General features: G+C 39.7%; 1 protein-coding gene across 5 annotated transcripts in view; it reads left to right on the top strand.

The window, feature by feature from the left end:
- RPS6KA2 (ribosomal protein S6 kinase A2) overlaps positions 1-17,326 on the top strand; it is a 316,658-nt gene that overhangs the window by 202,934 nt on the left and 96,398 nt on the right. For all 5 annotated transcript variants that reach the window (XM_074863008.1, XM_074863010.1, XM_074863011.1 and 2 more), the window contains 2 exons: positions 3,033-3,149; positions 7,262-7,343. In XM_074863008.1, the coding sequence (XP_074719109.1) occupies positions 3,033-3,149; positions 7,262-7,343 (199 nt within the window). The remainder of the gene's footprint in view (positions 1-3,032; positions 3,150-7,261; positions 7,344-17,326) is intronic.

The following is a 17,326-nucleotide window of genomic DNA, read 5'->3' as shown; positions in this document are numbered from 1 at the left end:
ATTGGGCAGGAGTGTTGGACTAGATGACCCTCAGAATCCCCTTCTAACCAACATTTTATATTTCTTTGAAGTCACGTAATCTAACAGGCTTTTTCCATCTTCAAAATCTGTGCTTCTCTGATAAACGCTCCTAGGCCTTCTATTTGGTCCCATTCTTTTTAAGTAATCTTTTTCTGAGATTTTAATTAAAGACACATGTAATTAAAGTGTTGTTTTTATTGCAGGTTATGAATTAATTATGCTATTCTCTGGGAACACTAGAATTTTCTAAGCATTCTTCCAGTAAGCTGAATTATCTTCACTTTAATACTTCCAGTATATTCCTATAACTGAACACATTTCATGAACCTAAAGAAGCTATATTAAATTTAATAATACCATGAGAAATATGCTTAAGGTTGTAGGCCTGTGACTTTGATGACTAATATGAATGAACAAATTGAAACTCATTCATCATTTAAACTTGCAAATGTAGCTGAAGTGACTACATGGTTCAGGCTGAAATGCAATCTAACTGAATTAAAAAATGTTGCTTTTTTGTGGTAGATCTCATCCACAGTTTCTGCAATCAAGGTGTCAGCTCAAAGGAGAAGTAAATCTGAGTGTACATAAAATATCTGGGGTACATAAAATTGGGGTTAGTTTCTTATTTGAAGAGCTTTGTCTCCTGAATACATTTCAAAATTTGGATCCACATCCTGCTTCACCTGGTTGCAGTGGATGGTCCTTACTGTGCTGTGCTTCTGTGCAAAACATAGGTGGGCAAAATCATGAAATGGTGACAAGGTGCCCTCAAGCTGCACTGACCTGAGAAAAGATCATGCAGTTTTTTCATCGTATGATAGTTGTCAGGGGAGTGTCCACACACAGAGACTGGCCTGCAGAAGCCAGTCTTCCCAAACTCTGCCAGCACTCAATGGAGGGCAAACTCCCAAGGGTACAAGGTCTGGTGTAGACATGATTCAGAAGCTGGACTCTATGGGGAGTAATTTTTAGCCTCAGTGAGTGACCGCTGACCAAGATGGGTGGTGAGCCCTGCAGTCCAGATACTTTACCTAAGCTGTAGTGACACAGGGTGAGCTAAGTTCACAATAATGTTCTTACCAGTGTCCAAGTCTTTCAGTTGCAGGCAGTTTACTTAAAGACGCATGTCCCTCAGTATGAAAGCTCATCACTTTAGAACATGGTGGAGCCTTTGATAACAGCATGTAGGTAATTCCTGGTTTCCTTAGGAAACAGCTAATACAGTATATCAAATTTGTATCAGTTTACTATTGTTTCTCTCACCAAGAAAAAATTGAAAAATTGGGTATTTTTAATATTGGAAAGATAGTCTGTCTCCCACAGCAATTAAAGTCAGAAAAACAAGAGGAGAGGTCCTGGCAGTTATATACTTAAAAACCTTTCAATCTCTCTGTGAAAACTCGTCATTGGCTTTAAGCATTTCCTTTCAGGCAAACCTTAAACTACAGGAATTACGATCAGAAAAATGAGTTTCTGTGAGATGATGATTATTTTCCATGATTCTGGTAGCATGCACAAAGTAGAGGAAGCTTTCCAAACCAGGAAGACGATATAGTCCCTGTTCCAAAGCACATGAGTGTAGACAGGCAGGGTAGGGAAGAAGAGGAATGAAGCTACAGTATAGAGAGCAATCCAGGTAATGCTAGCCATGCATCAGATGAATTACAGCTGGTAGAAAGTGATAGCAGTTTTTCTGGAGGTGAAAGGAATCAAATTTATTCTTGTTTAGTAAATGAATGTATTTTAGCCAAAAGTTTTTGTGAATGTATTTGAATTTTAAGATGTTATTTATATGTTCTCCACATTAATTTTTAAGAATGGGAAACAAATGTTATATTTCCAGGTTTTATCAAAATATTTTCTTGAGGAAAAAAGACAATTGCAGGAAAATTCCGTGTAAAAATCATGTTTATGAGATTCCCATTATTTCTTCTGGGTGCAGAAATATTCAAACCTATTCCTAAATGAATAGTTCCCTTCAATGTGGGAGATTAAACAAAAAGGTTTCATACTCACAAACCACATTTTAGTTGTAGAGAAGTTAGAACAAGTAGTTTGAATAGGAAAAAATCTCAGATGTAGGTATACAAAACACTACAGAAATAAAAGGTGTGTAAATACTGTCTTTCCTCACCACTGTGTCCTTGAAGAGTGAGTCCTTTCTTCCAGGTTTCTTTTCAGCTCAGTGACTTTCTGGGTTACTGCAAACTATGTAGTCCCTCTGGGTCTCACATGACCCGGTCACTCTCTTTTTAGAGGAACATGCCAAAATAGCATAAAACAAATGCCATATGTCATAACTTGCAAGATAAAAGTCCTAGTTCAACTGGTGTCTTTGAGACGTGTGCATCTATTGACAGTGGAAATATTTTTTTAAAAAGAACCTGGAAAATCCAAAGTGTTTAAAGCTAATTCCTGCAAGTAAGAAAGCGTGTCATTCTTCCTCCCACCACCACTCCATTTTCACATCTAAATCATTAACTTGTTTTCTATTTAGGTTACCGGTAGTGACTTTCCATTCTTTGAGGTAAATTGGGAGAGCTGCTTTTAGCAATGCCTTTTCTTTATTGCCTACCCATAAGAAGAATTGCTGCTTATAACAGGAAGCTTTTTAAGATGGATTTAAATGATGCTTTGAGGAAGAATGTGGAGAGAAGTGTGCTGGAGCCTCTGTAGTACAGATTTGAGTACATGCCATTCTGCTAGCAAGGTCTGTGATGGGTACACCAAGCTCTGCAGTGTATTTGTGTGTTTCAGCTTGCATGTTCTATCTTTACCTAGTCATATCTTGAGGCTCAATAAACAGAAGTAGCAGGCCTGGATGTCCTGACATTACCCTACTCAGCCAGTAACAGGCATGTGGAATATTTGGACAAACATTTGCTTCTATTTTCAAAATTTCATACATGATTGTAGCATCACAGAAGATGAGATTTTACTAAACAATATGTTTCCTTAGGATAACAGCTCTGATTTGGGGATTTTGTATTTTGTTGTTTCCTTTGCAGGAAGACGGTATCGTGAAGGAAATAGACATCAGTCATCATGTGAAGGAAGGTTTTGAAAAAGCAGATCCTTCTCAGTTTGAGCTGCTGAAAGTATTAGGACAAGGTTCATATGGAAAGGTAATTTTTAATGCCATCTAATCACCTAGAGCAACATTGAAAATGTCATGTCCTTTCTCTGAGTTCATTTACACTGGTAACATTGTCCATCTATAAATTACATTGTAAAGGCAGATAAGCAAGCCCAAAAAGCTTCTAACTTTTGTCTCTTAGATGATTCCTGTATATAAAACAGTTTAGGAAATAGTGCTTATGGCTCTGGACCTGGATTAATCAGCACAAGTGAGCATTAGTGAGCATTGCTGTTTATAAAATTAGACCACACCACCTCTTTCTGACCTACCACCCATCAGGGAGGTGAGTGGCCACTGCTGCTTGATTGGAGGATGTAAATACAAACATTCAAAGGCTTAAAGAAGTTAGCTGCCCAATTCCCACTGAGGGCAAATGGGATCTCAAGCACATTTCAAAGTTCCAGACTGCTCTTAGCCCATACTCAGAGGCCCATATGCTTTGCTGGGAGAATCCTGGAGTCATACCCCAGTGCTGAAGAGAGCAATTGTTGTGGTGAGAGCATGCGGGAAAAAAAACCTATCTGTATGACCACAAGCTAATTCATGGAGAAACAACATTTTTTACTTTTCTTACTGCCAAGGACAATTCTTCTTTGGCAGGATGTGTCAGTTGGAAATGAGAATAGGAAGGAAAAATGGAGAGAAAGAGGGAGTAGTCAGTTCAGTCTTAAACTCTTTCCATGGTTTAAATAAGTAAGACTTTGAAACCTGTGAAACAGTGAGCCTAATTTAAACCAGGCATGGAAGTCCCTATAATTTTAAGTATATTGTTTTGTGGAGTTTTAAAAAAATATTTTCCAGCCTCCAATTCAATGGTGGATCATTCTGGCTAACTTGAAAAACTGACTTATACCTAAAAGTTGCTGAGGTACCTAGCACAAAGCTGGGCACCCTGATGATGAATCAGGGCCTTAGTTTTATTCCTGAAAGCAGCTATATTGAGAGTATTTAACAACTTCCTGACTATTCTCGAATTATATTGATAAGCAAGTCTGTTAGAAGTTCCATGAGATGAGAGAGATTAGGAAAGTTAGCGTTCACTAGCAAGTTTTGATCTAGAGAATTTCTTGGAAGCACAATAATGATATTTGAGCTTTAAATATTAAAGAAATTTGAAAAATCAAACAACTCAAAATTAGTTTTACTGTATGACTCAATAAAGAGGGAGAACAAGAGAAGAAAATCTCTTTTGCAAAAGTAACAGAGGCAGAATGGCCAGTTTTCAGGTTCAGGCAGTAAAGAGTTTAGAAATAGTTCACAGGCTATCTTAGATTGTAGCGATGTATTTTATTACTAACTGTTTGAGCTGGCCTTCTAGCTTTAGGCATTTTATGAGCGAAGTGCTTAGTCTCTGCCATCACTTCCGAAAAGGAGATCTGATTTCTGGAACATACTCCACCCGGTTCGCTGGGGGATCAGAGTGTGAGTGTGGACATCTTACCTGTTTGGATCTGTGTGTGATTACAAATCATTTTCTGTATCTTACATGAAACAGGTCAGCAAACTCCCCAGAGCAACAAAGACACAGGGGAGGGAAGTCTGCTCTGTGTTTCTTATGCAGGCTCCAACCATCTAAATTTTCATCACCTTGATATTTGAGTTAATGTTCAAATCCATAAATCTCTGGGGATGCAAACCAGTTGGTTTTCAAGTTGTTCACCTGAGGTCTAAATAATTTCTTGCAGAATTAGAGAAGATGCCTTTGGTGTCAGTGGGAGTGCTGTCAACACTCTTGAAAGTCACAGCACTTGCTTAGCTTTCTAGGTCAGGATTTGGGTGATATGCCCATTGCTCCAGCTAGAGGAGTTTTCCTAGTTCAGGTGTTAATAACCTGAGGTGTTTGCATGCATATCAAACTAGAAAATTGAAAGTCATGCTCAGCATCTTGCCTGTGCTATTCTGGCAAACTAGTATAGTGTAGCTAATGTAACCAGTCAAGTAAAGTCTAGGACCACTTGGTGGTTTCAAGAACAATGTAACTTTACCTTTAAGAATAATCAGGACGACATCATTTTGCAATACAATGCGTTTTCATTTGTTCTGTTTCTGGTTTGATGATTATTCTGATGTCCTCTGAAACAGCACACAGTGTTCTTGACTCATCTGTTTTGGAGGGAATGCAGACAAGTGCCTTATCCCGTGCTACAGGGAACAGCTGACTAGTGACTAGTAACGTAAATTGATAATTTTGCTTATTACAGCAATACGGGTATTACAGGCTTTGCAAGATTACATGGCAGATAAGATATTTCTACAACTGCAGCCTAATATTTCTGCAGATGCAGCATGCTGTGCTGTTCTGTGTGCAGTACAGTTTAAAATCCTTATCTTAAGGGTTTGAGTTTTTGGATAAAGATTCCATAACCATTTTTACAGAATAATAATACAGCTGAAACTCTAGTGTTTGGGCAGGTTTGCTTTTGACTTTTTCCTCCCTTTCAATGTAATGCAAAAATTAAATCTTTTACTTGAACTGGATAGAAAAATATCCCAACATTTCCCTGTCTAGCTGAACTTCTAAATGAATTGACTTCCTGTTAATGCTGGAGCAGCTGAGCTTAATTTATCATGAATGCTAACAAAAAACACTTCAGAAAGTCTTATGTGTTCCCGTTGCATCCAGATTTCATCATTTGTTCCTGCAGTTGTGAGCACCGAGGTATTTGTACGTTCATCAAACTGGGAAACAGCTAGTTAGGGCAGCTCGGCTGAGGAACTGTGCATATCTCATATGCACAAGAAACATCTTGAGAAGAAAAGTCTCCCCAAAAACATATCAGATCATATTGTAGAAGTCTTGTTGCTGTGATGCTGTCAGGTGTAAGAGCCCTGGTTAAGGTGTTCATGGAAAATTCACCTTTTTTTTTTTTTTTTCCAGCTTCTCTACCTGTTAAAGGTTGTTCTCCCTCCCCACAAATCTTTCCTCAAAGGGTGTTTGAGAAAATCATAATCTGTTTAGAGATATGTTTTTCAGGAGGAAGTGTCTTTCTGCTTGCAAATAATGTGATAGAAGCAGACTTCCTCTCTTCTTTATTTGACTTTTTATATTTTGGGTGGAGACAGTTAACAAAGCTGTGTGGCTCCTGAACAGGCAGTAAATAAAATAATTGCTACAGATTTTTGTAATCCAACTAGTCATTCATTAGTTATATAATTTCACCTATCCTTTTGTTAATTTATATAAGTATATGCTCTATCTGTGGGCTTGTATTTATTTCTGCCTTGGGCTTTACTTCTGCTTCTGTCCAGGAACACAAGTGCTGAAATAAAAAAAGAGGCACTGTTGTCTGGTATGTCTGACCTCAGCAGACAGAGTGAGTCCTGAGAATCAGCTAAAAGAGTCTTAATTTTATTTCAATTATTAAACCACTGAAAGTCTTCTAAAGACCAAACTAACTGATTCCTTTGTTCACTACCCCTCCAGTGCTCAGATGCACTCAGGGGCAAATAAGAAATAGTTGCATGCAGTAAAACAAAAAAGATCAGAATTTTAGCTGCAGTTTTATTTTATTTCAGTGACAAATTTACACTGTCAGAAGATGTAACATAGGTAACTATAACAGGGAAAACTGTATTCATTATAATAACCTATTAATCAAAATAGTCCTACTTTTTGTTAAGTATGCACAACCAGATTTTCAGCTGTATGAACTTTTTGCTTCAGTTATATCTTAGGCTAGTCACCAGTCATGACTTACGGCATAAATTAAACCAAATTGGTTTTTCTCCTTAATTTAATTGATGGCAATAATCTTAAGACACTTCACATTCCTAAGCACAAATCAAACATAACTTTTTTTCATATAAATCTGAAAAATATGAAGAGATGTGCACACGCTGATGTTGACTATTTACCCATCTTTAATTGAATGTGTAAGGGTAATCAGTAACATTGAACGTATTTTCTTTGTGAGGTAGTAGAGGCTTAAAAATGAAGCTTACCAGAGCTAGTTCAACCAATTGCAGGTGAAATAGATACAAAGTACTTTCAGCTAATAGTTTTCATTAGAATTCCTGAATCTATTCCTCTATCGAATGCCGCAAGGCTTGTAACTGGAAGTTCAGTACTCATCTACATAAGATATCTGCTTTTTACAGGTATTTCTAGTGAGGAAGATCAAAGGATCTGATGCGGGTCAGCTTTATGCCATGAAGGTACTTAAGAAGGCAACTCTGAAAGGTAAGGATTGGTACAGTGGCTGCAGTCTCTATTTCTGTGCTACTTTGTCATTTACTTGTCTCGTCATTTTTTGCATTGCTGCTGTCTTACAATATGTAAGAGTACACAAATATGTTTCCACCAAAATTCTGCCTTGCTGTAGTGAATGTTATAAAAAAGTGTACACAAAAACGTTACCTATATACAGTGTGGGAGCAAGAAAACAGGGCTTTGGAGTTTTCCAGCTATATGACTTCTATTGGGCATATATTAAGTTGTATGGCAGTGGCAATATCTGTCTGTTGCTGCAATAAACTGAAATAAGTATTTTTAAATAAGGATATTGCTGAAGTAAAACACGACTCCTACTGGACAGGAAGGCCTTCCAGCTGGTGCTTCTCACTATAGGCCTGAAAATTCATGGGAGCATATTTTCAGGTGCAACGAGTAATTCTGAGATTGTTGAGAACATGCTGTTTCCTAACTCAGAACCAGTCAGCGCGTGGTCTACAGTAGGCTGGGGCCAAATGACTGATGGTTGGATCTGGTCATACTCTTCTGGGGCCATTGGCTGCTACAGCCTCACTCAGACCAAAAAGACTGAAAAGCAAACAGTGTAAGTTTGGTCTCAGCTGAAGTACTTACACTCCTCCACAGAGTTAGGAAGATCCAGTCATCTTCTTGTTTCCCTGACCTATTACTGTACTCTGATTTTTCCCCTCAAAAGCCTGACATTTTTTGCAGATAAGGTGGACAGCATTCATTTTGCCCAGAGCAGCTCTTTTCTTTTTTCTTGGACAGTATAGGTTTGCACAATGCGATATAGTGCCTAAATTTCAATCAGAATATGAATCAAGATCATTTTGAGATAGTTCTGATGACTTAAAAACCCAAATTGCTTTAGTATGCCTCAATCTGGGGAACTGAAGGAAGAATGAAGCTCCAGTAATTGCAAGATAAACTTACAGCGAGTGGTGGCAGGCAGACACAGCACCTCTTCTGAGTACTAGTCAAAATGGGGAAGTGGCAAACCAGGTATTTACACAGCCCTTTCCCCTAAGAAAGCCTTTTCAAAGAAATGGTAGTTTGAAGCAATGCTGGCATGCTGATCTTTTTGTTTGGAATGTAGATGGGAAAGTTTGTTCTGGCAGAACAGCATGGTGTAAATAACCACTTAAATAGTACTGAGCGTAATACATAAAAAGTAAAAGGTCAGGTCTGTGTACACAGTATATATAATAGAGTGATTCTTTGACTTCTCAACCAAGAGCAGAACCCTGAAGTGTCCAAACTGAGTCAAACTCAACTCTCAGAGCCTTCCCCACCAGGGAAAGACATCTCCTGCCGGGCATAGCATTTGAGGAAGAACTGTGTGATCCCTCTGTTAACACATACCAGAGACTCGTTTCAGTTTCTTTTGAGAGCCCACAACTTTTCACCTAAGATGAAAACGGGTATTACCTATTTTTACGTATAACTCTGAGGTGTGTGGAGCAGAAAGAGCTTTGCGGGAGGATTTCTTCTGCATCCCCAAACACACACAAATATTTAATAGCTAAATCTGTGGTGTTAGATTCCACTGGAGAAAAAAATAAATCTGTATTATGACAATATTTTAGGAATTCTCAAAACTTACATGGTGACTTTAAACTACTCAACGTGGTTTAATCTCTGTTCCATCAAGAACAGGCAATTCCAGATGCCCTCTGTGTTTGCAGTTCCTCTGTTTGTTATACCACTGAACCACTGCCTCTCTCCTCCCTTGGCCATTACAGCAGGCTATTTATTGTCTTCTCAAGCCTGGATCACAAGATACAAAAGTTGAGGCTGCTTTGTGATTTTGCTGGATGGTATTTCTCTCCCATTGAGACTACTTACCCCCTTGACTGGTGGCTCTGGATTTCCTATTAATCTCAAGATAACTAGCACATCATTAGGAACTAATTTGTCCACACTAATTCCTACAAAAAAGTTAAACTTGACAGCTATTTAACTCGAAGCACAAAGGTGAAGGCAAAACCCCATAGGCACAGGGCAAGTGAGAAGAGCAACAATGAGGATTGCTGTCAGTGAGCTTCCATGTAACTTTTGGCACAGAGATAATATTTCTGACAGCTTAATTTCATCTTTTAAGTGAGAATTGTTGCTGCCTACCTACCCTCAAACAGTCTGGAAGTCACTCCAACGTGAAGTATTTATTACCATGTCAAGTAATGGGAGCAAAGCCATAAGTACTTGTTAGCACTGCGTTCAGTATTTACTGACAAAAGGCATGCTGTGAGACAAATTTCTCAATTATTTTACTTCTCAACCTGTACTCTGCGCAGTACAGCATGCAGCAGGAAAGTCAGCTGTCAGTGCCAGTGCCACTGACATGGCCACACAGCCCTAAATATCATAGCAGTTATTTTCTTTAGTGAAATATATTTGCAAAACACATAAAATGGAGAAATGAGAAAGTAAAGAAAAGTGGGTAGCAAAACTGTTTTTTCTTTTCTGGATTAGTATGAAGAATTAAAACCTAAATAAATAAGAATGTGAGGAAGTTAAATGCCTTCAGGAGTGATGGGTTAAAACTAGCTTTGTACCTTGCTCTGAAGAACAACCATAGTGGGTCCTGCCGAAGGGTTCCCTATCTCAGGAACCTGACCCTGGCCATAACTGGCTGGTAATGGTTAGCAAGAAGCAGAAGTACAAAACTATGCTTCCTCCAGTGAGTCTGCTGTCTCCTGCCTCTTTCCAGGGTAGTTGTCTCTTGTTAGCATGATCCCAACTTCACCCACAGCAAAGGGTAGTATAAGAAAGGTACAGCAATCAGCAGCAGTGCTCTTCAAGCGTTTACCGCCCCAAAAAGTTGTTTGATACAAAAGAGGCTTTGTAGATCAACTGCATGTGTAGATTTAAGCTTGGAAAATATCTGCTGAACAGCAGAACCACTCCTGCTGTGAAGGGAGAACTAGACTTCAAAATATTCCAGTTTAGATTGTAAACTGAGCACACAAACATTTGTGAAAATGTATTTAATCTTTACCTCATGAAGATTTATATTAAATGTAGAGTATATCTGAATGAGCACCTATAACAGCACGGATCCTGGAAAGTGAGAAAGCCACTGCTCCTCTGTTGTAAATGAGAGCATCACACACAAGTTGCTTTCCTTCATGCCTCATTTCTTTTTGCAGGAGCTTGTGGGTATCTGGTTTTTAAAGCAGAAAACTTCCTGAAGAACGTAGATAAGCGTTTCATTCTAATTATTAATTTTAGGAAAACCTTGTCCAAAATGTATGAGAGTGTTATGTATATTAGGTGCCAGATGGCAAATACATCAGATTCGAGGCTACGTGCATGTATAATTCTAACTCATCTGACTTTGAAACACTATTTATTGAATTACAATACCCTAATAGCTACCTTTGCAAATATAAACCTTTTTGGGGGGGTCCAGCTGCTCAAAGACATTTAGGCACTTAAATACCTTCCGATAGTGAGACTTTTGCCTTTCAGAATGTCATTAGATAATACTATTAAACACCATCTTAAAATGTTTCTTTCACATCTTCATTACACTCTACTTTTTTTTTTCTTGAAAATCAGATTTTTAGATTAAAAAATTGAAAGAGAATAAAGTTGGTCTATATGTTTAAAAACTTGCAGATATATATCAGTGAGTCTTGACTGTCCGGCCTGAACGCACTGTGAGACTGAGGAAACAGAAAGAAAACAGGGGCTGTTTATTCTGTGTATGTGTGCCTTGTATTCACCAGCAAAGCTGGAACAGAGAGAAGGGGCAGGCTGATTATTTTGATTCACTCAATATTTCTTTCAAGGTGTCTCAGGCTCTATCAGCTTTACTGGATGTGCTTCAGGATTCTGTGAACAATAGGAGTTTGGATCACTTACAGTGTAAGCCTCATGAACCACCCGTGAAGTGCCCATAAATTCCCAACAAGTTGCTGTGCTGGAATATAAGAGTTGCCTCTGGAGCTTGAAAATCAAAGACCCGTCCCTCCAGGAGACATGCAATTTTAGAGAAAGAGGCATGAAGCCATAATTCACTGACATAATGCTTATGAACTTTAAATATTTCAGTGATGATCTGGTGAAGGTTATGTGATGGGTCACAAGGAAGTAGTTTGCATCTGCCCATCTTGTTGGTGATGGGCTGTGTAAATCTCAACGCTGGAAGCTATTTGACCCTGAGAACTGAGAGAGTCTACCTGTTTCTGGTTATGCAATTTAGAAATGATAATCGGTTTTGTCAAAAGCTCTGAAATGCTTTGCAGTTTATGATCCCCTCAGTCTAAGCCAGTAGGCTTATGGGTTTACAGTTGTGCTGAGTGCATGTGATGGTTATAGATGCAGTAAGCGGTGAGCGCAGCTTTAGTGAATCACAGAGGGCTTGCGGTGTTCTCAGGGATGTTAGATTGATGATATTAATTATACACTAAATTGAACAAGTAACTTAGATGTCACCAGATGGACTGTGATTTCCATCTAAACCATTGATAAAATTGTAGTAGTGGCTTCCCTGTTTGGACACCAACTGAAGTAGCTTCTTCAGTTTTTCTCTGTATGCGACTCAGTTTCCCTGGGATGATTGTGGTGCCTAGATCTAAGATACTGAACTCCAGTGGTTTCCTTCTGGTTTGAAGGGAACAAAAATCCAACAAGACAAAAAACTGAGGACAATTTAACCTTTTAAGGCAGAACTCAGAGCCTTCACCTCTGATAAACCTAGCTCTTTGGTGCTGAGCTTTTCAAGGTGTCTTGTTCTATTTTCTTCAGCCCCCGTGTTTGGTGAGAGGACCTGTTATTTACCCAGGTTCACCCTTTGAATTCTAGTTTATTATCCTCTCTTAAAGTGTTCTTCAATACTTTTTATATCCTCCTGGGCCTCTTTATCACCCTCCTCTAAACAATTCACCAGGAAAGTTCTGACCCCACATCCAGTTTCCTCTGAGTCCAGACCCCACAGCAGAGGTTCCCTTGCCCTGCTGTTTGGAGGAAAGACTGCATGCTCTGCATCCTTGGGAACTGCTGCCCATGTATGGCTTCTTTACTCTGAGAATTGTAACTCTTCAAATGTCAGGGCTCTGAGCTCAAAAAAACCATTCCTGGACCTGAAGTACCCTTAAAGATCCAGCTGAGCCACAGGCTCATCCCTCTCCACAAACAGCCATACACTAAATTTTCAGTCTGGGAAGGAAATAGCAACTTCTGTGTCCATAAACACAATAACATTTGATTCCTCTGTATATTTCATAAGTAGTTCTAAAATGTAGAGATCAGCCTGGTTGGTGTGTGCTCAGCCACACAGCAATGCTCTTGGGTCACCATCTGGACCTTGCCCATTCATATGCAAGTTTTGTGGGCTAGGAGTCAAGGAGAAGATCTCCAGCTTTGGGCTCAGCTGCAGAATGTGCCAACCTTGCCCGTCACAATTTGGGAGCAAGCTGGAATTAGTAGTTGTCATCTGAGGAAGCAGAATTTTCTTTCCTCCTGTGGGAGTTTTGAAAATGAAACCGAGAAGATCCTCAACTCTCAGTGCTTAGAGATCACTATTGGGCTGTGGCTTTATAGTGCCTTTGCAAGGCTTCTTGCATCAGGCCACCTCTTTCCTCCTTCCCTAAAAAGTCAGCTTATCTAGGGTTTGCTTTCTGAAGGGGAAAAGGATACAGTACATTTGAGAAATTAACTGTGGTTAGACAACTAGCTCGTGTGTCAGCAAATATTATAGAGCATCCCAGCCTGAATATACAGCAGACGAGACAGGTCAAAAATTACAAAAAGCATTGCTGGAAGTTTATTTTCATAGCATTTACTAAAGAGCATTGACTTGTGTTCATCGAGATTGTAGAATCTGGGTTAGATACTTAATACTCTTTAATGATTCTATACAGTGTTTGGGTTCAGGTTTGGATGAGAAGGGAAAAGTTTTGCCTATAAATATAAACTGAATATGCGTCACTTAAAGATTTTATTAGCTGTTTCTATTCAAGCCATGTGGGACTTCTCATTGTATGAGGTCCTGATTAAATTATAGCCTCTTCACAATGCTGAGTGCATCATGAAGATCCTGTTATCAGGCAAAAGTTCCCACTGTTAAGACATTCAAGAAATGAACTCTGGATAATAAAAATGCTCTCTGCTTTGTAGCACGGCAGCATTTGGGATGGTTTGTTTTTACACAAAAACCTGTTGTTCCTCTTCTCCTAAGGGCGAAAGAAAACTCAGCTTCATCTTCATGAAAATTTTGACTGTTGAGTTCTGTATTGGGTCACCTTGTTAAAAGGTTGCTAGAAAGCAAGTTTTTCCTGTTGTCCTAAGGAGGACAGAATTACTAAAAATTGTAATCAACTTCCCTGTCTTTCTCCCTGCCAGACTGATTTGCGTAGGAGCACACACTTCTACACTTGTCATATATGCTGTAGGTAAATGCAGCAATATTACCCAGTCCTTTCCTGTCCAGTACAACTCTGCTATTACAGTAATATCAAAATATAGCTCACTGCATAGTTGGATGTTCATTTGGGACGCAGCTTCAGCAGCTTAGTATGTTGCTGCCTGAAATAGATTTTTATTCTCCCCAAAGAGAGCACAGGACAGGACTCACAAGCAAACCCCAGCTTTCTGCTTGATAAATTCAGTGGTGTAGCAGAAACTGTGTTGGGAGTCCTAGCATCCAACAGCACTGGTGCTTTGACTTGGACTGGGCTTCTGAAGCATTTCTTCCAGTCATCTCCATTTGCCGTGCCTTGGTTTGCCAGAACACAAGCAAGTTTTGGAGCACACAGGCTAGGTTCCCTCCTGATGAAACTAAACCAGGAGCACAACCAGTGCCCTCCAGCCTCTCATGGACATTCAGGCCATGGGACCAAAGTGAGACATCAAGCGTGGGGCAACCTCAGGTCCCAGCACCCACCGTTACTTTCCATAGATTGCTGGATGCACCACACTGCTTGCTAGTGCAGTCATAGGTTTAAGCCAGTTTTAGACTTTGCTATGAAGACATTGAGTGCACCTCTGTGTTTTTCACTAGGTATAGCACAAAGCTGTCTTAAATTTTCCCGTCTTTTTGCTAAGTTAACATGCCCACACCCTTAGTTTCTAATCCTTGAGCAGTTCCATGGGCCCTTTTAGCAGCAGCTGAAAGTGTTGCATTATTCAGGTATTCATATGATGATTCCCTAGAGAGCACAAAGGAGATTCAGATCTAAAGTCAGAGGAAGAGCACTGAAAAGTCTGCTGATTTCTTTGGCAGAAAGGATATGTTCTTCACCTGTGATCAAATTATACAAGTTTGTTCTAAATGTTTGTTGAGTCACACTCTTCTGTCAATGAAATATGGGAAGAATGACTTCTTTAAAGAAGTTTCTGAAAAGCAACAAGCTCTTGCAGGTTGCATTTGAATGTGTCCCCTGGCTATTCCAGCCAGTCAAGGAATGGTGGGTGTTTGTTTTCAGGAATGAATAGTCCATCATACTCACTTCTTTTGATAGTAAAAAGCAATTTTCCAAAATGCCTTGTAATTTTCAGTCAATTTGCCATCTATCTCTCTAAAGTTTCAGCTGATTCTGCTGTGCTTGACACAGCAAATAAGTAGCAATGGAGACACTTGAAACTGCAGCTCCTGTAGGTGCCATCAGTAAAAACCTTTCAGACCAAACTCATTCTTTAAAATGCCCATAGTAGACTTGATCAAGGGCTGTCACTACTGCTTGCTTTCCCTTGAATTATTCTTCTTGTCATATTCATTGCACTGTACATCTAATAACAGATATTTGCAGTTATTCCCAAATTGGTTATCTCTTTATGGAAAAGGCCACATTTGATATTTTTTATTATCAAGTAGCAGATTGCTGTTAGTTGGTTTTGGTGTAGTTTCAAGAATGGAGAGACTATGTGGACAGTTGTCCTGAAGACACGAGTGAAATGTTTATCCTGTTTGACAAATGCGGTGCAATTCCATTTTATCTGTAGAAAGCCCACTTTTACCAGGAAAGGACTGGGAGGTGCAATGGCCTTTGTTAGTCCTCACCAACAATAGCTGGAAATCACAGAGAGAGGAGAGAAGAGCACAGCTTAGTTTAACTGGAACAGATCTATGAAGATCTGTGAAGACTGACATGAAGCTCCAGGTGAATTAATGAGTCCGGAGTGAGAGAGGCACTGCTGGCTGTGTGCAGTGCTCTGCCTGAGCCAAGTACCTGGGAGAGAGGACTGGCTGATCCCCAGGACAGCCACAGAGGCTCACTGGTTCTGCTTTGGAAGCCTAACTCATGTCCCTGCCTGGATCTGCACCAGGTAAACCCACTGGTGTGGGACTCTTGGAGGGCACCCCATGCCTCGTGCTGCTACTAAAGCATTGGCTGGAAGGCACCTGAAGAAGTCCCGCAGCCCATCTCTGACCTAGGGTGGCACAGCTATGCTTTTGTGTTTTCCTCACAGATGTTTGCCTAACTCGTTCTTAGACTGTCTCTATCCCTACTGTTATAAAATGCTTCCTAACATCTGTCCTGTATCTGCCTTGCCACAGCTGAAGCCATTAGTCCACATCCTCTCCTCTGAGAACAGTTTCCTCTCTGCAGTTTTCTTCCACATCTTGAAGACTGTTATCATGTTTAGCTTCCATCTTCTGTAGGCTGAGAATCTTGTATCTTCCTTTCCTTCCTCAGGGTTCATTTTTCTAGATGTCTGGGTTAGAAAAAGGTTTAGCTATATATTAAATAAGTCAGAGGTGACTGTTAAACAAAATGTGATCTCCTCTGGCTTCATGTTCAGATCTCAGGTCCTCTGTGAATGCTTTGTTATAACAGAAGTAGCAGCAGTATCCCTGCTCTACCAAGCAGACTGTTGAAAATTCAGGATTTTTAATTGAACAGGTAAAATGTTCTACTGCAAAGATGGCAGAGTGGTCATATAGTTAAGATGTTGAATGTTTGTTCCTTTTTGGATTCCCATTCAGAGAAAGTTCCTAGGAAAAGCCAGTCCCTGGGTAGAAGGATTTGTAACACGACTTTTCTTTGCATTGCTGCTCAAGACAGCAGCATTTCTGGAGGGTGGTTCTAGTTCCTCATGGTTGCCTGCAGCTGTCAAACTCCATTCACCTTCTCTCATGTGCTTAGCTTCAGAATTAAGCAGAACATCAGTGGGCAGCATGTACCCAGGCCAGTCAGGCTTTACCAGTAGTAACATAACACTGGTCACTGTTTTATCTTTCCTGCTGCCCTTTTCCTTCTGCCTTTCTGGCTGGCATCCTGTAGGCCAAATGGAAATCTTCATGTGAAGGTCTGCTTTTCTGGTTTTCTTTTGTTTTGGTCTTGGGGCTTGAAATTTTTTATGTCTTGTTTATCTTGCGCTGTCTTTAAGGAGCTTTGTAAACTTTGTTTGCTTGTAATGCTTCTAATTTTAAGAAAATGCTGCTGAAAAAGAGAAGCTGTTGCTGGCAACCCACTGAGTCAGCTGCTCAGCACGTGAATGAACCACTGGGAGCCTTTTAATCCTGCCCAACGTCCAAGAGCTTGCTGTTGGTACCATGAGGCTGCGTGAATTACAGGAAGAGAAAAATTGCTCTTTTGGCAAATACAGACTCAAATGCTTTTAGTCTTCATCTCCTGTGAATTTATGTCATGTAGTCTGTTCTTTCATGACAGGCTTTGTTTAATATAGGAGCTGGTACCTCAGTTTAGGAGTTACAAGACTTTGGCTTTGCCTGCATCTCTGCCACCAGCCTGATGCATGAACATAAACCAGTAGCTATTACTGCTACTCCTCAATCTCCATATCTGTAATATTAACCTAATTATGCCAGCCTCCTCTTCACAGTGCTCAATGTCCTTATGAAAAGTAATAGTCAGATATTAATGGAGATGTTATTAACACTCCTCCTCACTTAGGTACAATCTGCCGCATTATGGAATTTAATGGCTAAAGAATCCAAACCAAGAAATTGTTAAGAAGTGTCTCTTCTTATAATGCATTGACTATTTGAAATAATTAGAGCT

Source organism: Strix uralensis, chromosome 3 (assembly GCF_047716275.1).
Source record: "Strix uralensis isolate ZFMK-TIS-50842 chromosome 3, bStrUra1, whole genome shotgun sequence".
Classification (NCBI taxonomy): Eukaryota; Metazoa; Chordata; class Aves; order Strigiformes; family Strigidae; genus Strix; species Strix uralensis.
The sequence above is the reverse complement of the archived record's forward strand: the minus strand, read 5'-3'. Positions and strand labels throughout refer to the sequence as shown.